The 21679-nt window shown below is 39.9% G+C and overlaps 1 protein-coding gene across 1 annotated transcript in view; it reads left to right on the forward strand.

Annotated features, from left to right (window-relative positions):
• The window catches only part of ccni2 (cyclin I family, member 2), a 40581-nt gene extending 23046 nt beyond the window's left edge, over window positions 1-17535 (forward strand). The window contains exons 4-7 of the mRNA XM_078551034.1: window positions 1781-1855; window positions 8029-8169; window positions 9176-9406; window positions 12673-17535. Coding sequence (XP_078407160.1) covers window positions 1781-1855; window positions 8029-8169; window positions 9176-9406; window positions 12673-13074 — 849 coding nt within the window. The 3' untranslated portion in view covers window positions 13075-17535. The remainder of the gene's footprint in view (window positions 1-1780; window positions 1856-8028; window positions 8170-9175; window positions 9407-12672) is intronic.
• The last annotated feature ends 4144 nt before the right edge of the window (window positions 17536-21679 follow it).

Raw genomic sequence — 21679 nt, forward strand, 5'->3', positions numbered from 1 at the left:
CCTTCTCCTACCAGGTCTTAAAATACATAAGTTGAGTTTTGGACATCCTACCAGCTAAAATCTGATCTGAATGAGGCAGTTTCACCTTAATATGTGCAGTTGCCTCTGTGAACTACAGATGTGCACCATCATTTCCTACCCGGGTTCCGGGGTGGGACTTCTGGATCTGGACCTCTGCTGCCATTTTCACAAAGACAGATCTCTGCCTGCGCAAAAGTTCTGGCCTTACTTTCCAAGGGGTTTGTGACCTCCTTATTCTTGCTACCAGCAAGTTCGACCACATACTCGTCTATATTAAAGTTTGTTTGCCAATTTCATGCTCATTCTGAAAATTAACTGGTGGCAGATCTTTTACTCTATTTCTACACAACCATTTTACAGTAACCAAAATCAGAATTACCTCCAGTGAGTTTCCAGTTTCGGTAGATTATCATGGTGTCATATTAGTAGAGGTCAGGCATGAACTCAAGTTTCGAAGGGAATAGAGAGAAGCTGACTTTCTTATCCATTTATTAATGGCCTGGTTTAGAACAACATTTATGGGGACATTGGGGAAAGGCTTAGCCTGTGTCCTTTTGAAATACGTCACTAAAGTTATTTTATCATTCAGGTGAATGATGTCACTGCTGAGATATGGAATGTTTACATTTTGAGCACCAAGTGTTTGCATCAGTCACTTTCAGGTCACCTGAACACAAGAAATAGAAGCAGGAATAGGCCATTTGGCCCCTCGAGCCTGCTCCGCCATTCAATAAGATCATGGCTGATCTGATTGTGGCCTTTACTCCACTTTCCTGCCTCCACCCCACCCCCCCCATAACCCTTGGCTGCCTTGTGGATCAAAAATCTGTCTAAAAGGTCAGATATAACATATGTGGAGGGTAAAGTTTCCTGAACTCTGTCTTAATAATGTGTTAACCTCAGCCTCAGATGAGAAAGTCTACTGCACCAGAGTTGCATTTTGAATCTTTGGAACTCTTTATCCCAGAGGGTTGTAATTAGTCAGTCATTGTGATCAAGATGGAGATTGATAGATTCTTGGGCATTAAAGAAATGAAGGGGCATGGGGAACAGGCAGGAAAGTGGAGTTGAGGTAGAATATCAGCCATGATGTTATTGAATTACAGAGTAGGCTAAAGGGGCCACATGGCCTACTCCTGCTCCTATTTTGTATGCTCTTATTTTAACTCTGAATCAGTCACCCTGACTGAATTAATAATTTAATGATCTGGGCCTGGGCTCGACTAAGGGTCTTATTGATTGTTCCTCAATTTTATTTCATATTACATCAGAAATTAATTAGATGTTATGTGCCTTGGGGCTTCCTGACGATTTGAAGGTTGCAATATAAATACAAATTATTTTGTTTATTTTAAAGAATAGTAGAGGGTGTAGGCTTCTGCCTTATTAGTTCTGGTTGTATTTAAACTCAGGTTCTGGAGGGGAAAGCATATCTCCTAATTGGTTAAATCTCCCAAAGGAGTGCATTTCAGGCTAATTAAGAAGGTGTCTGAATTCAGTGATGTTAACTTTACAATAGACAATTTTGGAATTCAATACCAATCTCTACACTGGAACATTACTGCTGGAATACTCTCTTTTAATGTTAACAAACTAGATTAAAGTTTATAATGAATCTCTTTCATCAGTTACATTTCTGTTCATTAACAGTTTGCTTGTATCTATGTCACATTCATTAGTAAATGATTACATTAAGTTGGAAGAGAATGGTATTTATACATATTACCTCATCCTGTCTTTAAATGTATAATTTGTTTAGGCACAACCAAAGTACCTACGTTGCATTGCCATTTCCAGCTTGTTCATCGCAGCCAAAATCAATGAAGAAGATGAGGTTTGTTTTTCTTGTCGTCTTATAGGTTGTCCAGGTTTAGTATGCAAAAATTGAATTATTTCAAATCATTTGGTTTACGTGATTTTGAATTAAGTATCTATCTAATATATATATATATATATATGTGTGTGTGTGTGTGTGTGTGTGTGTGTGTATGTATATATATATATATATATATATATATATATATATATATATATATATATATATATATATATATATATATATATTTATTTATATATATATTTATATATATTTATATATATTTATATATTTATATATATTTATATATATATATATATTTATATATATATTTATATATATTTATATATATATATATATATATTTATATTTATATATATATTTATATATATATATATATATATATTTATATTTATATATATATATATATATATTTATATATTTATATATATATTTATATAAATAATACTTATATAAATACCTCATCTGATTGCTTTCCTTCAATTCTGTCCCTTGCTGCCTTGAACAAAGGAAACCAAAGATGACTGTTAGCAAAGGAACACTTAAACAAATATATATAAATTCCTTTTTCAGCTATTTGAATGTATGGTTATTTTAAATGGGTTAATGCCTTTGCTAACACAATGGACAGAGAAATATTGCATGAATGCATAAGTATTCACCCATTCACATTGTCAGTAATGATATCAAACTTAGGAATGATATAGGATATCATTCCATAGACACTGGCTTCCCTCCAGTAATTAGAGTGATTTGTTAGTATTCACATGTGAGCCTAGGTAATGAGTGTTAGTATACTGTTCAACTGTATGGCCAGCACAACCCAACCTGACCCTTTCCTCACCCAGGGGATATCTCATAGCAAGGCTCATTGAATAAGGTAGGAATGGGAATCCTGGCTGAATTTTCCCCTGGTCCAAAGGGCACTGAAACCAATTGGGTCCCCATGCTTCCCTCAGCTAAGATCAACCAAACACAGGATTGTTACGAAGCAGAAGGAGGCCATTTGGCCCATCATGTCTACACCGGCTCTCTGATCATTTTAACTTAGTGCCCATCTCCTAACTTTTCCCCGTCACCCTGCACATTGTTTCTATTTAAATAATCACCCAATGCCCTCTTAAATGTCTCAATCGAACCTGCCTCCATCACACTTCCAGGCAGTGCATTCCAAATCCAACTACTCGCTGTGTGAAAAAGTTTTTTCGCACCTCACGTTTACTTTTTTTGCAAAACACTTTAAAACTGTGCCCTCTGGTTTACAATCAGTTTACGAGTGGGAACAGTTTCTCCCTATCTACTCTGTCCAGGCCCCTCATGATTTTGAAAACTTCTATCAAGTCTCCTCTTAGCTTTCTCCTCTCCAAGGAAAACAGTCCCAACTTCTCCAGTCATTCCTTAATAACTGAAGTGTCTCATCCCTGGAACCATTCTCGTAAACCTCTTCTGCACTCTCTCCAATGCGTTCACATCCTTCCTGTAGTGTGGTGCCCAGAACTATACACAATATTCCAGCTAAGGTCTGACCAGTGTCTTGTATAAGTTCATCATAATCTCCTTGCTCTTGTAATCTATGCCCCTATTAATGAAGCCTAGAATACTGTATGCTTTAGAAAGAGGTTTCTCTACCTGTCCTGCCATCTTTAATGACTTATGTACATATACAGCCAGGTCTCTCTGCTCCTGCACACCATTTAGAATAGTATCCTTTAATCTATACTGTCTCTCCATGCTCTTTCTACCAAAGTGTATCACCTCATACTTCTCCGTATTGAGCTTCATCTGCCATCTATCTGTCCACTCCACCAATGTGTCAATGTCCTTTTGAAGTTCTACACTGTCTTCATCACAGTTTACAATTCTCCAAAGGTTTATGTCATCTGCAAACTTTGAAATATATGTACTGGGGAACTCCACTACACACCTTCTTCCATTAACCATTACTCTCTGTTTTCTATCCCTCAATTTTGTATCCACGTTGCTACTGTCCCTTCTATTCCATGAACTACAACTTTCCACCAAGCCTGTTGTGTGGCACTGTATCGAACATCTTTTGGAAGTCCATATACACCACAGCAACGGCCTTGCCCTCATCAACCATCTCTGCTACTTCTTCGAAAAACTCCAGCAAATTAGTTAGATACAATTTTCCTTAAACAAATCCATACTGACTCTTCCGAATCAATCCACATTTTTCCATGTGACTACTAATTCTATCCCAAATAATTGTTTCCAGAAGTTTCCCCACCACCACGGATGCACCTCAGTGACTCCAGCCGCAGTGTCTCAGAGAGCTGAAGAATTTGAGAATCAAAAATAAAGATTAGGAGATTCTGAAAAAAAAATGTCCCCACATAGGACTGACACGCATGAACATATACATAAAAATGTTTTGACATTTTAATTTTTAAAAAATTAATGTCGGAAACCTGTGGATGAGGTTTCCTCAAAAATGCAAAGGCCACCTGGTCACTTTGCCCACCCGCCAACCATAATGTTGGACGGGCAGCACAAAATCTTTCTAATGAATTAATGGCCTTAATAAGCCTCATAATTGCCGGCGGGCGCGCTGCTGACTCTCGCTTGCACCCGCCGTTCAAAATATCGTGCAATGATGTCAGGATGCTCGCCCAGCGTCATCACGCACTATTTTACGCCTGATTGGTGCCCACCTGCGGGATGTACAATTCTACCCCTTGTAACCAGGAATATTTAACACCCAGATCTGCCCTTCCTTAAGCCAGGTCTCCGTTATCGACACAAAATCATAATCCCACAAGGCAATCTGTGCCTGTAACTCCCCAAGTTTATTAACTATACCCAGTGCATTCACATACATGCAGTGTAACCCTGATTTAGACTTCATTACTTGCTCCCTTACTTTGACTCCATCCATTAACTTACTATTCCCTATTTTAGTGTTATTTGCCTCTCTCAGCAGTCCGTGCACCCTGGCATTACTTCCTAATATTCCCGCACTCCTGCTGAGTTAGTTAAAACTTTCCCCAACAGCACTAGCAGAACCACCTGCAAGGAACTCTTCAGATGTCCAACTTATACAGATGCCATATCCCCCAGAGCCAGTTATGGTATCCCAGGAATCTAAAGCCCTCCCTTCTGCACCATCTTTCCAGCCAGGCATTCATCTGTCTTATCTTCCTATTTCTGTACTCTCTTGCATGTGGCACTGGGAGTAATCCGGAGATTACTATTTTAGAGGTCCTGCTAGCTAATTTTCTACCTAGCTCCCTAAATTCCGATTGCAGGACCACACCCCACTTCCTTCCTACATTATTAGTACCAATGTGGGCCACGACCTCTGGCTTTTCGCCCTCCCCTACAATAATGTCCTGCAGCCGTTCTGTGACATCATTGAGCCAAGCACCAGGGAGGCAACAAACCAACTTGGAGTCATGTTGACAGCCGCAGAAATGCCTGTCTGCTCCCTTAACTAAAGAATCCCCCTCAGTACTACCCTTCCGCTCCTTTTCCTCCCCTCCTGTACAGCTGGGCCAGGTGTGGTGCCACAGGCTTGACTCTTGCTGCAGTCTTCCAAGAATCTATCGACCTCGCTGATATCCAGAATGGAAAACCGGTTCGTGAGTGGGACCCCTAGGGACTCCTGCACTACCTGCCTGTTTCTCTTGGACTGCCTGGTGGTCACCCATTCCCTATCTGCCTGCTTGTCCCTAACTTGTGGTGTGACCACCCCTCTGAACGTGCTATCCACATAGTTCTCTGCCTCACGGATGCACCCCAGTGACTCCAGCCGCTGCTCAAGTTCTGAAAAGTGGAGCTCAAGCTTGTGCAGCCGGTGACACTTTCTGCACATGGGCTCGCCTGTCCACGACTCCCCACGTGCCACAGGACTCAACAAGAACAGCAGACTCCTGAGCTGTCTGGCTTGTCTACTGACCTTCAAAAGACAATTGTGTTTTTACTTGTAAAGGAAAGGTTTTCTGGGCTATGGGAAAGTGTGACTAATTGGAGCTGGTACGGGCTGGATGGGCTGATTGGTCTCCTGTGCTAGAAGGTCCTATGAGTCTATAACCATGGAGTTATAGAGCCATGGATATCCTATATGGAGCACAATATACCTGCATACAGTATAGAATTGTTCTGTATTATTTGGTATAACATCCTTGTTCAAGCTCTGCAACAATGTTGTGTTTCTTTGGGTGACACCCTTTGTTATATTGTATAATAATGATTTTTTTAACCTGAGTATAATATATTCTTGTTAGTGGGTCGTAGCACGTTATAATTAGGCATTGTTTTACCTGTAGATAACACTTTATTGTGTCTGTATGTGTCTTTATTGCTGCCATGCTCTGAGTTTGTGACATTGTTGATATCATCATGTTAATTCTATTCAGATAGCAATTCATGCATTTCTATCAAAGAGTGATAATAAATGGGAGTCTGTAATCCAAGATTCACGTGTCTCCTAAAACAACTTTGCTACACTTTGCCCAGCTGACTATTATTCCGTCACTACTTTGATATTGTTGACTAGTTTGCCAGTCAGGACTAGATGTGCCAGAGATGCTGTTGGCAATTCCTGTATTTGTGTTGGCTCCCCCCTCCTTGGATTTACCTAGCACATGTAAATATGCATGAATTTAACATGAATTGCATTCAGTCTATACCCAAGAATTTAAGATGTGTTATTGCTGGTCATTTGGATGGGTGTTTCTAAATTTGGAAAGAAAAAGAAAAATTAAACATTGGCATTCTACTATATAGCCACAAAGCCTGACAATTTGAGCACAAACAGAGATAAGCTGCCTGTGCCGATGTAGGAGAGAAGGTGCAGATGGTTCTGTTCCCACGTACTTGCTGCCATTGTTCTCCTAGGTGATATGGGAGGTGCTGCCACAGAAACTTTGGAGAATTGTTGCATTGCATCCTGTCGATAGTACATAGTGCAGCCTTAATACACCAGTGATGGAGTAAATGCCTAAGGTAGTGGGGCTGCCAGACAAACCAGTTGCTGGATGATGTCAAGCTTCTTGAGTGTTATTGCGGCTACAATCATCCAGGCAAGTGGAGAGCATTCTATCACACTCCTGACTTGTGCCTTGTAGATGGTGGAAAGAATTTGGGGAGCCATGAAGTGAGGTACTCACTGAGAAATACCCAACCTCTAACTTGTTGTAGTAACAATGGCATTTATGTGGCTGATCCAATTGAGTTTCTGGTCAATGGTAAACTAGATGTTGATGGTGAGGGATTCAACAATGCTAATGCCACTGATTGTCAAGAGGTTAGGCACCTGTTGGGAATGCTGATTATCTGGCATTAGTGTGTTACTTGTTACTTATCACCCTGAGCCTGGATGTTGTCCCGGTCTTGCTGCATGCGAGCATGGATTGCGTTGTTTATCTGAAGAGTTGCGAATGGAACTGAACACTCTGCGATCATTAATGAACAACTCCACCTCTGACCTTATGATGGAAGGGAGGTCATTTAAAGAAAACAACGAAAGGTGGTTTGGCCTAGGACACTGTCCTGATGAAGTTGTGCAGCAATTTGGTGAGATGATTGGTCTCCAAGAGCCACAACCATGTTCCTTTATGCCAAGTACAACTCCAGGCACTGGAGAATTTGCTCCAGTCACCCATGATTTTAGTTTGACTGGGACTCAAATGCTGTCCTGATGTCCAGGACAGTCACCCTCACCTCTCCTCTGGAAATCCACTCTCGGGCCAAATGTGGACAAAAGGATGTAATTAGCATGGAATCTGAGTGGCAGAATCCAAAATGATCATCCGTGCACAGGTTACTGTTGAGTAAATGCTACTTGATAGCAAGTAGGTTGTGTCTGAATTGAATTTCCTCCTAGAAACTACTAGGTTGATGTGCTGGTGGTCGAAGACAGTCAGCAGAGGAGGGAACAAATTAAGATGAATTTTCCTTAAGTGTTTTCATATCAATATGCTACTGGCCAAGTAATAGCTTGGCGTGTTGTAGCTCTGACACAAGAGTGCCACCCTAAGATTTTCTTCCATTTAAAGCAATGTTTTCCCTTCCTTTAAACAAGAACATTGGATTAAAAGCAAGAGTCACACAACTGCTGCATTTTTGAAATGATTTACTGAACTTGAGAAAGTCTACAAAAATGACATTCTGTGCAGAAACGGCACAATGATTTATCAATTATTTCATAGGTCACACTCCTGGTAAAGGACCTCGCAGCAAAGAGTGTCAGTGGCTGTTCTTCTAGTGAGGTTCTGAGGATGGAAAAAATCATACTGGATAAGCTGCAGTGGGACCTTTACACTGCCACACCTGCGGACTTTGTGAACATAGTAAGCATTCATCAGTCAGAGTTTCCAAATGTGAAAGTAGCGTGTTTAAACTGATAGATATTCAGATTGGTTCACTAGCATCAGCTTTTTATCAAACGTTTTTTTTGCATTGTTGACACACATACCTGCGAAGCAGAAGCATTATCTACATGGATACTGGTTTCTAACAGGTCATTAGCAATAAGAATGGTTACAATTCACTGTCAGCAAGAGGGAGTTGTTGATAGGTTTCATAGCTGCAGTTCATGTTGCCGTTTTAAACACTGAAGAGGCACTGTGGAGGGATGCAGGGCAATAACTGCTTCTGCACATGCACTGGGCGATGTCAAATAGTGATAACAGACCCCAAAATAAAATCAAGTTGTAAACAAAATTGAAAATTGGAATGTCTTGCATTTTACTCAACCCCAAGCCAATTTTTCCCATTTTGAATGTAGCATGTTTTGGACACCGCGTCAGGTCACTTTTAATGATTAGGCAGAATCTTTTTAGGGTGGAACCTCCATTATCCACATTCCTATTATCCATGATAGCTACTATCTGCCAACATTTTTGCAGGACAAGATCTTGCATGAGATATTACTTCATTGCTCAGCTTCTTTCATTACTTGTCTTCGCAAGTAAAACTACATAAGTTTCTTTTGCTTCTCTTAATGTAATTGTCTCCATTCCCATATCTGGGTTATTGCTGTGCCATACATGTACAACCAAAATTTGAGGACTCCTAATTATCCTTCATCTGCCATTATTCATTGGGGAATCTCCTTTGTTACAGTGAATATTGGAGGTTCCAGGGTATCTTTAATTCCCAGATCTCAACCGTTTACTGTCTCTACTTTTTTTTTGTTTTAGACACAATGACAGCTGTTATGTTCCTGTCCTGTAGACACATCGCAGGGTAATCTGGGAGCAAGTTGATTAGATTAGTATTAGACACCAGGGGAAGATGATTTGGGCTGTTGGTTTGCATCCAGTGGCTAACCTAAACATTATTTCCATTGTCCAGTTCCACACCATGGTGATGTCCAGCCGGCCCCATCTCCTTGACCAATGGCCTCAGATGAAGCCCTCTCTCCATGCCGCACTCTTGACCAGGCAGTTGCAGCACTGCATGGCTTGCCACCAGTTATTACAGTTCAGAGGCTCCACACTCGCCTTAGCAATCATCAGCTTGGAAGTAGAGAGACTGATTCCTGATTGGTTCGTTGTTACAACTGATCTGCTGAAAAAAGCACAGGTAGGAGCAAGTCTCGAGATTAATGATCTGCATATTTACATTAACATCTGTTTGGGAGAAATCCAGGCAAGAATTGCCTTTTTAAACTATCACATTAAGCGCTGGACCATTTTAATTTAATCTGTGACTAGCACTTTTCTCCAAGCACTTTTAACCAAACGTTTTATTAGAAGTTCAAACAAATACTCGGGATACATTTGACTTGATCATCAGTATTTGACTTCTTAAGGTAAGCAATATGCACACAGGCATAAACGATGGAAGCTGAAGGTCTGATTGTTTAGTGCTCACAATGATTAACTGCCCGTTCACATGGTGCTATCTCACCACATATTGGCAGGTGGACATCCTGTTCCTCGAATGAAGAAGTCTCACTACACATGAGCAGGTAAACAAGCAGCTTCCTTGAGACAGATGGTCCTACGTAATTCAGGCCAATAAACAAACCTCTTGCTCCCCCAACGATGCCATTAATTCTGTACATGCTGACAGGTAAAATGTGGGCCACTAGCTTTGTATTAATATTGATACATAAACCACCTTCCCCAATGCTGTGGGAATAAAAGCTGTCTGTAGACATCCTGGTTGGTAAAATCATTTTGATCTGAATTTGACCGATCTAAAGAGATTGACAACCATGGGCTGAATAATACGAGGGGAGTACATGGCTTGTTCTCCTGGAAGCAAAGTCAGCATGGAGCCGACATGTTCCACGCCGACCCACTCTGCAGCCATAAAACACTGTGGGGTGGCTAAACAAGGGCCAACTGGGACTTCTGCCCCTCATTGGGGAGGAAGTTCCACCCTCTGGAGCTGCTGGCCAATCGGATTGGCTGGCAGCTCCATCAGTCATGGCAGCACCAAGACTGCATCAGTGATCGCTGCCAGGACTACAAGAGAAGAAGGAAGAATGTCCGTGGAAGACTTCTCAAGTAAGTCTGGCATCTTGTGCAGGGAGGGTTTGGACAGGTCAGGGAGCGGGGGTGGAGGGGTGGGGAGGGTGATCTTTAGGAGGGAATGGGTATAAGGCTGTGGGCGATTGGGAAGGAAGTGGGGTTTGATCTTAGGGGGAATGCCCCTGATCGGCAAAGGGACCCTCCACCCACCCTTCCTTCCTGCCCTTTGAAGAACTTTGTTAAAAATTCAGGCTGCCTGCTCTCTCCAGACTGCCCACACCAAATGTTTTATGGCGTGGGCAGCATATTGTCAGGGTCATTTGGCTTGATAACAAGCCTAATTTACCCTTGATTATTTAGTTTAAATATGGCGGGTGGGCTGCCAATTTTGGCACCCGGCCACCGCACACCCCACTGTATTATGGGGGTGGGTGGGAAGGTGGTGGAATGGACACCTGTTCAATTTATTTGCACCCCCACCCAAAACACACCCACCGGGGGCATGTAAAATACTGCCCCATATTTCCCAATTTCTGTTTCCAATTCCTTTGTGCTTTTTACATGCCATGCAACACTCAACAAATGTGTAGCTAGAATCACATTGTTTACAATCAGCCCTTCATCTTCCAGCATTTATGGGTGTGTGCATATTGCTTATGTTAAGAAGATAAATACTGATTATCAGGTCAAATGTATCCTGAATACTTGTTTGAGCTTCTGATGAAATGTTTGGTTAAAAATGCTAGGGCTAGAATTGTTCCCAATGCTCATTCAATCCTAAGGGCACAGCTTTAAGAACATCTTTATATTAAATTGAGGCCTTCAGATCAATAAAATCTCAGCCTCCTGTTACCAAGTCCAACAAGTGCACCTGTGCTAAGTTGGAGATCTAGCTGTTTGTTGCCAGCAATATTGAAAGCTCAATTTTGTATTATTTGAATATTGCTGAAAAAAGAGACATGCTGTCAAAGCTTTTCATCTTTCACTCATCAGGACAGATGCAAGAATACCAAATTTGAAAGGGAACAACAATTTAACCTACATGAGAAAAGGGTGCTCACTGGCTGGCAAGTGGACTCTGGTCGAGGTGTTGCCACGAAGGATGCGCCAGGGAACAGTTATCCCCCAAACATTTAAATTCAAAAAAGGCAAGTGGACTCTAGTTGAGGCGTTGCCATGGGGAATGCACCAGGGAACAGCTGTCTTCCATTTTTAATTGAAAAAGGTGCAATATTGGGACATGTCCTTTCTGTTTGCAGAAGACACAGCCCTGTGTATGAATATATGTAGCTTCTAGCAAGTGAAAGTGAGCCATATTGCTCATTATTTTGGTTTTTAGTGTAATTCTTAGATACTTGGGATTGTTTGGTAAGTGCCATCCAATTGGGGAATTGCATCTAATGTTGGACATAATGTTCTGAGTTTTGCAAGACAGGCTAGTTGAGTACGATCAATAATTTCTGTTGCGAACACAGCCAACGGGATGTGATGTTTGATGAGATCCCCCTGTCATTGGGATGATTGGCCTTTATACTTAGGATCATACCAGCACCAAATTTAATATTCCACATTATTCATTTATGTGGTAGGCAGAACACCTTTTTGGCTTGATGGCAGTGTCCTGTTAGTGAAGAATACTACCTGTGTTGCTACTGCGTAGTAGTAGCTGTGCAATGGCTAGCTTCAACTGTTGCTCAAACCTTTGAGACACCTTACCCTTCCAGGGTAACTTAAGGTAGACTGGGCACTTTCGCACTAATTGGGCTCACAATGTGGTTCACTTATGCTTGCTAGAAGCTACATATATTCATATACAGGGCGCTGTCCTCTGCAAACACAACATGTCCAGGCATTGCGCCTTTTTCAATTAACAAGAGCGTGGGAGACAATTGTTCCCTGGTGCATTCTTCATGGTAACATTTCAACCAGAGTCCACTTGCCAACCAATTAGCACACTTTTCTCCGGCAGTATAAATTGTTGTTGCCTTTGTATTTGGTATTCTTGCATCTGTCCTGATGTGTGTAAGATGAAATGCTTCGACAGCATGTCTCTTTTTTCAGTAATACTCAAGTTCTGTACTACAAAGTGACTATTTGTATTAATTTCTCTAATAATTAAACTTTTCTTGGCTTTTGAACTCCTTTTTTAATAATAAATGTTGATAAACCTTCCAAACAGGATGGAATAATGAATAATGATATTGCTGGTGTAATGTACATTTTTTTTTCTCGTAATTATAAATGACCCAGTACACACACAAATGAGTTGGTTTCAGCTAACATAAAGCAAAGGTTTGTGTTGCAAGAAGTAGCTCATCTGTCTAAACATCAAGGCTGATTTAAATTTGTTTAATCTTCTATTTCTTTCAGATTCACAGCTTGGACTTTGTCTACTGTAAGAACATTGCGGCACAAAATTTATTGCCTCCAACAGTGGCCTTGGCCTCCAATACAGTTTACATCTTTGATCCTGTAAATTCAGGTCTTGTGAGGTACCAAAGGGGAAGAATGCTTTACATTCGTTCTGGGGAATATGATTCGCAGTCTCGGTCACCCACCAGGGGAGAGCTGTGGTCTAGCCAACCAGCTCCAATCAGCAACAGTGCAGCTCCAGCAAAAACAACTGAGGCAGAAGCCGATGCTATTTACAATGGTCATACTGCAGATGCAATGGGAATCAGTGGCAAGGGCATTGGCTCTGGCACAGCTGCACCACAGCTAACAGAAAACCTTTCTCCTTGTCCCCCACTACAACCAGTGGAGGATGTGTAAGAAGAAGCTAAAGTGGGAAGAGTCAAACAAACCATAGATTCATTTTAAATAGCCAAATTACATTAAAACCAGATATACATGATCAAGTTAAACAGAATTAAGATCCTATTTACATTTGAATCAATAATTTCAGGTTTAAATACAAGGGTAAATTGAATACTTCCTGTGATGAAGCTGCACCCAATAGGGAGCATTACAACTCAGATGGCTTTAGCTGATTTGAAAAATAGGAAAAATTTCTTCTCATCACCACTGTTCTACAGTAACAGTACCAATTTCCTCCAAATGAAAATACTACAATTATATTTTGACTTCTTCCATCAAAACTTGGCAAAGTTTGTATTTCATATGCAGTGTCTTACACTTAAGCTACACTTAAAACCTCAGGTCAGGGATACAGACGACCATTAGAACATGCATCTTTTCATGACGTGGCCACAGTGTTCAAACCTACATAGTGATTGGTTGATCGGCAGGAAATCATTGTCTTTCAGAAGTTATCAGCTGTTGACAACTTTCATCAAATTTAGAATATTTCCACTTCACCTAGTTTTTCATACCTCCCTTTTTGCAAGCATTTTATGTTAATTGATGTACGCCAGGGTGGGGGAATTCATATGGACTTCATTGCTGTCGCACAACATTAGATTTGATGTTTCATGAGTGGGACATGTGTCTCCTGCCATCACAAGCAATATGTTTTCCCACATTTCGCAATTACTCGATATATGTTTAATATATCGACCAAGAGTTTTCACTTTGAGCGCAATCAGCGATCCATGCAAAAATTGCACTACTTTGGGAAGTAATTTATTTCCCCCTGTCAAGTTTCTGCTTAAACTCATTTATCTCTGTAATTTTTTTGTATTCATTCATGGGATGTGGGCATCGCTGGCTAAGCCAGCATTTATGGCCCATCCCTAGCTGCCCTTGAAAAAGTGGTGATGAGCTGCCTTCTTGAACCACTGCAGTACATCTACAGTGCTATTAGGGAGGGAGTTCCAGGATTTTGACCCAATGATAGTGAAGGAACAGCAATTTATTTCCACATCAGGATGGTGAGTGGCTTGGAGGGGAACTTCCAGGTGATGGTGTTCCCATGTGTCAGCTGCCCTTGTCCTTCTAGCGGTCATGGGTTTGAAAGGCGATGTCTAAGGGGCCTTGGTGAGTTTTGCCATGAACTAGCACAATTTGCCAACATTTTAGAACGTAATGCTTTGAAAAACATTGGCATGAAAGAAAGATGTTCTTTAATATTACCAAGTGCAGATTTATTCATATAGGTGAAATGGGTTTATCACAAAAAACATTTTTTAATAAGAATAACCATTCCGCCATCTTTGAGTAACCCAATTATTAAAAAGCTGAAATTGACTTTAAAAAGCTGCACAGAACCTTTTTCCTAGTTTCATTAGTGTTTACTAGTGATTTTAAAACCTCTCTATTAGTGTCCTTACACCAAAAAACCCTTAATTTTAAGAGCCTTGAGGGTCCACAAACGAGTGAAATTAGTAGAAACTCGCCATGGTGATTAATTTGATCTCTGCATCTGACACGTTTTTTGGGCGGAGCTGGCTTCCAGCTCAATGGTGTTTAAATTAGTGCAAAAGATGGCAGAAACTATACATGCACTGAATATAACCTGCATTTAAAGTTCTTTGATCTTTTGTGCTGTTTGGTCAATTGTGGGTGAATTCCACTGAAAGAAACAGCACAACCTGGTGGAAACCCCAGGCCACTGTTTTAAAAGAATACAGTGCACTAGCTCCATCTGATGGCCGTTGTGCACAGAATATGCTTTGTGTTTTCTGTTTTTTTTTCCTTTGGCAACACCATCTTAGACTCATGGGATAACAGGCACCATTTGACTGTTCTTGGCTCATCCATCCAGAAATATCCTGAAAACCCTATGTTGCAGCATCCAGTTGATTCTGAAATGATTGCAGGACTTTCTATTCTACTACCCTATTAGAGTCTTTATTGCATGTGTTGATCACTCTTTGTAAGAAGAACCTCTTGACATCTGGTCTAAGTTTGCCTTCCTGTAGCTTAAAGCTATTTCTTATTGCTCTAATTACCCAATTAACTTTGGAAAAATAATGTGACCATAGACATATGCTTCCAAGGCTGAAAATGCCCAGGTTTCTTCTGTTTTACCTCACAGTTTGGTCCTCTAACACTAAGGATCAAGCTCATGGATCGTCTATGCCCCCAGTGCCTAACTATCTTCTTTTTGTCTCAGTGACCAGAACTAGACACAGTATTCAAGGTGTGGTCTGACCAGAGCACCATACAGTTCAATCATCTCTTACCTGTATTTCATAAACCATTCTGCATATCGCTAACCTTCTTAGACTCCTAGGCTTCATTTAACTTCACTCAAAGCTGTTTCAGCACCATTATTGGAATATATGTGCCACTTTTAAATACAGATACAATTCCATCTGAAGTGGTGTCTCTGATATATACATCACATTTGTAAAGGTACATTATAATTCACTATATAGTGAATAGCTCATAGGTCAGTTATGTGTCCGCTTCTTGAGGTGTTCCCAGAAACACCTGGTAGTTACTAGTGAAATTGCAAATTTAAATTAACCAAAGACAATTTGTTTTTTTATTTTTCTGGTGACCAAGTGCAAAATCTAATTCATGTTATGTAAAACTGTGAACTTTACCTTTTTAAAAAAAAACTCTGAGAGAACTGTGAGAGTAGGGGAGAAAGCCCCACAGCTACAATTTACTCAAACTGCATCATAAACTGTGAAGATGAAGCATCAATAGTCTAGGTTATCATAAACTTACATTAGACTGGACGTTTTAAAAATATAAAACAGGAACATTTCAAAAATGAAAATAGGAATTTTTAGAAAAAAAGTTGCAATTCTTCCAATTGAAATAGATTTCTCCTAAGTTCGGAAGGTTCTGGAGTTCAGCAAACACGTTCACAGTAATTTATTGAAGGAGTCGTGTGCTGTTATTACAATGGCTAAAATGCTACTTTTGTTTAGAGGTGGTCTGGAAAATCTGTATTAAATTACTTACAATATTCATTTTATAAAACTTACTGGCCCTATTCCTTTCAGCTATTTTGAAGTAATTTCCTCTAATAGCTGAGAAGTCAACCCAAGTGTAGCATGGTAGTAATATTTATATAAAATATTACAAATCTTACATCTGCATGTACCTCCAGTAACTGCTACCATTTGGAACTCCTATGTCCATATCTACAATGGAACATCTATAATGACGGGTAAACTGTCACTGAAATAACATCCCACAAAATCTTTTGAGCACGACAGCCTGTGATGCAGGAGAAACTCAAATTTTTTGTTAATAGCTAAATAGAAAAGTCAAATTAAAGAAATGGGACAATAAAGGGCTTCAAAAAAGCAATTATGTGTCCTGCTCCAGTCATTCACCTGAAGAGACTATATGTGGTCTCAGCTTGTTGTGCAGAGTAACATAAGAGATCAACTAGTTTTTTTTTACTAAAATGTAATAATTATAAGCTTACGGAAAATGCTCAAAAATGCTGCAGGAAGTCATTAGTGAAAGAGCACTAATCTGACATGTTATAGCATTTAGTCCTTTAAAATATTTCACAATGTAATTACTGGATATTTAGAGGAAAAGAAACATTCTCTACAGGCAGCAAGAAAATTAATTTCCCCAGCATATAACCTAACACTGAGAGGCTGAAGCATCTCAAGTAGCTATTTTTTTTTAATTGTTGTGCATTTGTGTGAATTGTGTGAATTGTATGGTTGCTTAATTAGTGACTCAAGCATGCGTGTTTGTGTGTGTGTGTTTGTAGGGGGGTGGTGGTAGTGTCAGGGAGTGTGTGCAATATTCGGGATGTGTGGAAGAATGATAACTTGTTTTAAAGGCAGCTAATAAAAAATCCTACCACAGACAAAAAACATTATTTCAAGTTAATTGTAAGCACTTGTATTTCCTTTTTTTGAAAGGACATATCTTGGGTCGATGGGGGTCTGATGGTAATACCTATCGAAGTGGGGGGGAAAAAAAGGAAAAAAACCTCATTTATCTGGAATTAAATGAAACATATTTAATTGGAAAATATATTTTCTCTGTGGTGGGTTCAAAAATTATTCTTTAAAAAAATCAGCTTAGCATGCTTTAAATGCTGTGATATTATTGGTGCTATTTAAGCAGAACGATATTTTGTATCCTTGAAAAAACATTCTTCATTAGTTGTACCATTAGGGGTATAAGACTCAACACTCTGTTAGTTGATATATTATTCTATTCACTATTCATATGTATTTTCTAAATTATGTAAACGCTGAGTAGTTGATACTGAGCAAGATACTGGAAGCCCAGCTGCCCCTCTCTGAACCCAGGACTGTCCCGGATGGCATTGTTTTGGTTAATTTGTACAAGATGTGAAGAGGCTTATCAAAAGCCAGAAAATAAAATTGTAATATTTTTGAGAAACATGTGTTTCAGTCCTGTTTATTTTGTCTTTATGATTTGTGTGTAGGCCCATATATCAGTAACACTTCACTAGTAGTCATATGATGTGTAAATAATTCCCATGTCAATCCCTCTTTATACAAAGAAGCAGTGTGGCTCTTACAGTTCATCGTATTGCAAGTGTTTTCAGCTCTTCCTATTGCTGATGGGAATTTAGCTTTCCACTGAATGATCAATATAAGACATATTCCGAAAACGATTGGGTAATAGTTTCAGAATTCAATCCCTTCTAGTTTATTTAGAAACTGCAGCATGCACTCATTAATTTAATTTTTGTTTTCACTGCAGCACACTTCAAAAGTACTTCATTAGTTGTAAAGTCCTTTGGGATAGCCACCTTAGGTCACATTTAGAATTTACATTCAGAAACATATTCAGGAATTTAGAAGAATGGGAAGTGATCTCATTTAACGTGTATAAAATTCTTAGCATTTATCTTGTCAAGTCCTCTGAGAGGTTGTTTCTCCTGAATGATGAGTCTAGAATTAGGGGTCATATTCTCAAGATAGGGGGTCAATCATTTAGGACTGAGGCAAGGAAGAATTTTTTTCACTCAGAAGGTTGTGAAGTTTTGAAATTCTCTACCCCAGACAGCCGTGGGTGCTCAGTTGTTGAGTATATTCAAGGCTGAGATCAATAGATGTTTGGGCACCAGTAATCAAGTTGATGTAGAAGTATGGCCATGATCCTGCTGAGCTCAATGGGCCATATGGCCTATTCCAGCTCCTATTTTTTACGTTCTTGTAAATACAAGTCTTTATTTCACTCAGCAGTAAGCTCAGATAGAAATAATTCATGTCCACTAAATTCACAGGTTATAAAAGTGTGCTGTACGAATTAAAGTCATCAATTGCAATGTGCACCATATGTTAGAAATGTAAGAGATTGACTGCAAATTCATCTAGTCTTCAACAATGATTTTTGCAAATCCTAAACTTCTATTTTGCAATTTAACCTCACACATATTCGTGGGAGTTCCATTCAGGAGTTAAATAAAACCTTTCAAATCTCTGAACAGCACAAATCCAATCCTGTGGGGTTCAATGTGGGAAAGCAAATAAGCGATTTTTTTAATTGATAAAAGATTTTTGGCACTTGGGGATTTTGTTCCGGGTTGGGCACAGTACCTTTCAGTTGGCTGCTTGTCCTATTTTGTGTATAGAGATTGCTGGCTTCCCCAAAGGTGCTGTCTCCTCTCCTGCAAGCCAACAGCAAACCCTGTCATGGTTGCCATCTGCCTTTGACGATTGTGCTCTGCAGGACGCTCCCAGCTCCTGGTAGTGCTCAGTGTCACTAATTGGATGCCAAGCTCACTGCCAGCCCAATTAGGTATCTACATTTGAGGATAGCATCACGAGTGATGTAGAGGCAATCCTAGATAGAAAATAAAAACCTATGCCTCTATGATTTCCACGATTTTGAACGATGAGCCCCAGCTGATCACATTGTCAGAAGTCGGAGGTGAAGAGCAGTCTAGCACTCCTGGTATATGAGTGCCAAAACTCAGTGCTGAATGGAAGGTGAAAATTTAAAATACCTCCTTCAGCCACACATCAAGAGAAACATATTTCATAATAACTGTGGATTATAGGGATTGAAATTCTCTCAACTTTACATCGACCATTGTTCAATAATGACATACAGCAGTTCCATGTATGGGACTTCTCAATTTCAGTCATGCTAATGTGGGCAAGAGCTGAGGGCAGAACAGGGTGGAACTGGAAACTGGGCAATGAATAACCTTGGGCCGCTCATACTGTAAGGAGAGCAGAAGCCTCGCTCTAATAAATGTCATAGGTATAAAAAAAGGTTATAAAAAGGTAAAATAACATTTTAAACCAGAAAAAACAGATAATAGATGAAATGGACACAATGTAATGAGTATTGTTGAAAAAAGAGACATGTCTAAGCTTTTCGTCTTGCACACATCAGGGCACTTTGCAAGAATACCAATATTAAGGGAAAAACAACAATTTATACTGTATATGAAGAGAGTGCTCATTGGTAAGTGGTGTTGCCATGGAGAATACATCAGTGATAGTGACTGACAGTTAACTGCCAAGCATTGTTGAAATTTGAACAAGGCAGCTTGACCCTGATTGGTCAAGGCATTGCCCTGAGGAATGAGTCAGCAAATGGCTTCACTTATTTTGTTTAGCTGAAACAGGTGCAATGTGTGTACATGTTCTTTTTGTCTGCAAAGAACCAAGGCCCTGTAAATTAATATATGTAGCTTCCAGTACATGCAAAAGCACCACACTGCAAGTCTAGCTGATGATCTTAAATTGGTTGTCAGCGTAATTCTTAGCACACTGAGGATGATTTAGAAAATGTTGTCCAATTATAGAATCACATCCAATATTGGACACTGTTTTAAGTTTTGCAAGTTAGGGCTGTTTAGGTATGGCCTGTACCCTGCCCATTGCGGACAGTGGCTGGGACATGCTGTTTGATACGATCCACCAGTCTTTGGGATGTATGCCTACATACCTAGCATCACACTGGCACTGAAATTCATATACCACATTACTCATTTGTGTGATAGGCAGAATGTTTTTTTGGCTTGATGGCAGAATCCTGTTAGTGGTGAATACTGCTCATGTTGCTACTGCATAGTAGCAGCGTGAAACAGCTAGCTTTACCTGTTGCTCAAAGTTTTGAGATACCTTGCCCTTCCAGGGTAATCCAAGGTAGACTGGGCACTTCTCAGGGTCGAAAGCGATGGCCTTAGGCCTGTTGATGAGTTTGTGTGATATACAGCATGAAATGATCTTATCAGGGTAGCCATTATCCTATAGTTCACAACGGGCAGGGTACAGACCATACCCAACTAGCCTGTGCTTGCAAAACTCAAAACACAGTGTCTGACATGAGATGTGATTCTGTAACTGGACAACATTTGCTAAATAATCCTCAGTACGCTAAGGATTACGCTGACAACCAATTTAAAATTGTCAGCCGGACTTACAGTGTGACACATTTGCATGTACTGGAAGCTACATATTTTAATACAAAGAACATGTATGCATGTTGTGCCTGTTTCAGCTAAGCAAAATAAGTGACAGCCATTCACTGACTCATTCCTCAGGGCAATGCCTTGATCAATCAGTGTCAAGCTGCCTGGTTTAAATTTCAACAATGCTTGGCAGTTAACTGTCAGCCACCACCACTGGTCCATTCTGCATGGCAAAGCCACTTGCCAACCAATCAGCACTTTTCTCCCATACAGTATGAAATGATGTTTTCCCCTTATATTGGCATTCTTGCGAAATGTCCTGATGAGTGCAAGATGAAAAGCTTAGACATGTCTCTTTTTTCAGCAATGCTCAAGTTCTGTACTACCAAACAAGTATAAACTATATTGCTTTGATGAACTTGTAAATCTATAGAATATTTGACAAAAATTATTGGTCTGAAGCAGATTTGTAAGATCCACATCGAAGATTTACACATCCAAGTAAGATAACAAAATTGAAATGAACCTTGCCATCTCTCTGAAATAGATTCAGACCAGATCCTGTGAAGGACAGGTTCTATTTGTATTGCAGAATTCAATTTAAATAGGGTGAATTTTAATGCAAAAACGTGCGATCCATTAGAAAATTTTAACCTTCCTTTCCTTTCTGTAATTTCTCTGCCTTTGCCAGTTGCTCACATTGCAAGCCATCCTCCTTGGTTGGGGCAGCAGGTTTGGAGCCATCTCCGAAGCCACAAGCCATGGGTATATCTGTAATGAGGCATTTGAAGGAGATGGGAACAGAATTCCCCCTGGAGTTGGAGGGCTCTTTTCCGCACTGTTTCTGATAACCCAGTTGATTCAACCCAGAAATAAAGATGGAATGCGAACATCAGTCAAAACCGTGTTTCAAGCATATGCTGCCCAATGGAGCAAGTAACTGCAAAAGATTTCTAGGTTAATCCTGAAAATTATATTAAAACATTTATTCAAGGTTTAATCACTAATGTAGGGCAATATTTTCTAAGCTTTTCTTTAACTAAACCAACCTTATTCACACTAACCCAATTCAAGAGGGATCTTCTGCAAATTAAGGGCACAAATTAGTAATTTAAAAATTGACTTACCACAGAGGGTACCTTATACAAC

The sequence above is a fragment of the Cetorhinus maximus genome, chromosome 10 (genome assembly GCF_964194155.1).
Source record: "Cetorhinus maximus chromosome 10, sCetMax3.hap1.1, whole genome shotgun sequence".
Lineage (NCBI taxonomy): Eukaryota > Metazoa > Chordata > Chondrichthyes > Lamniformes > Cetorhinidae > Cetorhinus > Cetorhinus maximus.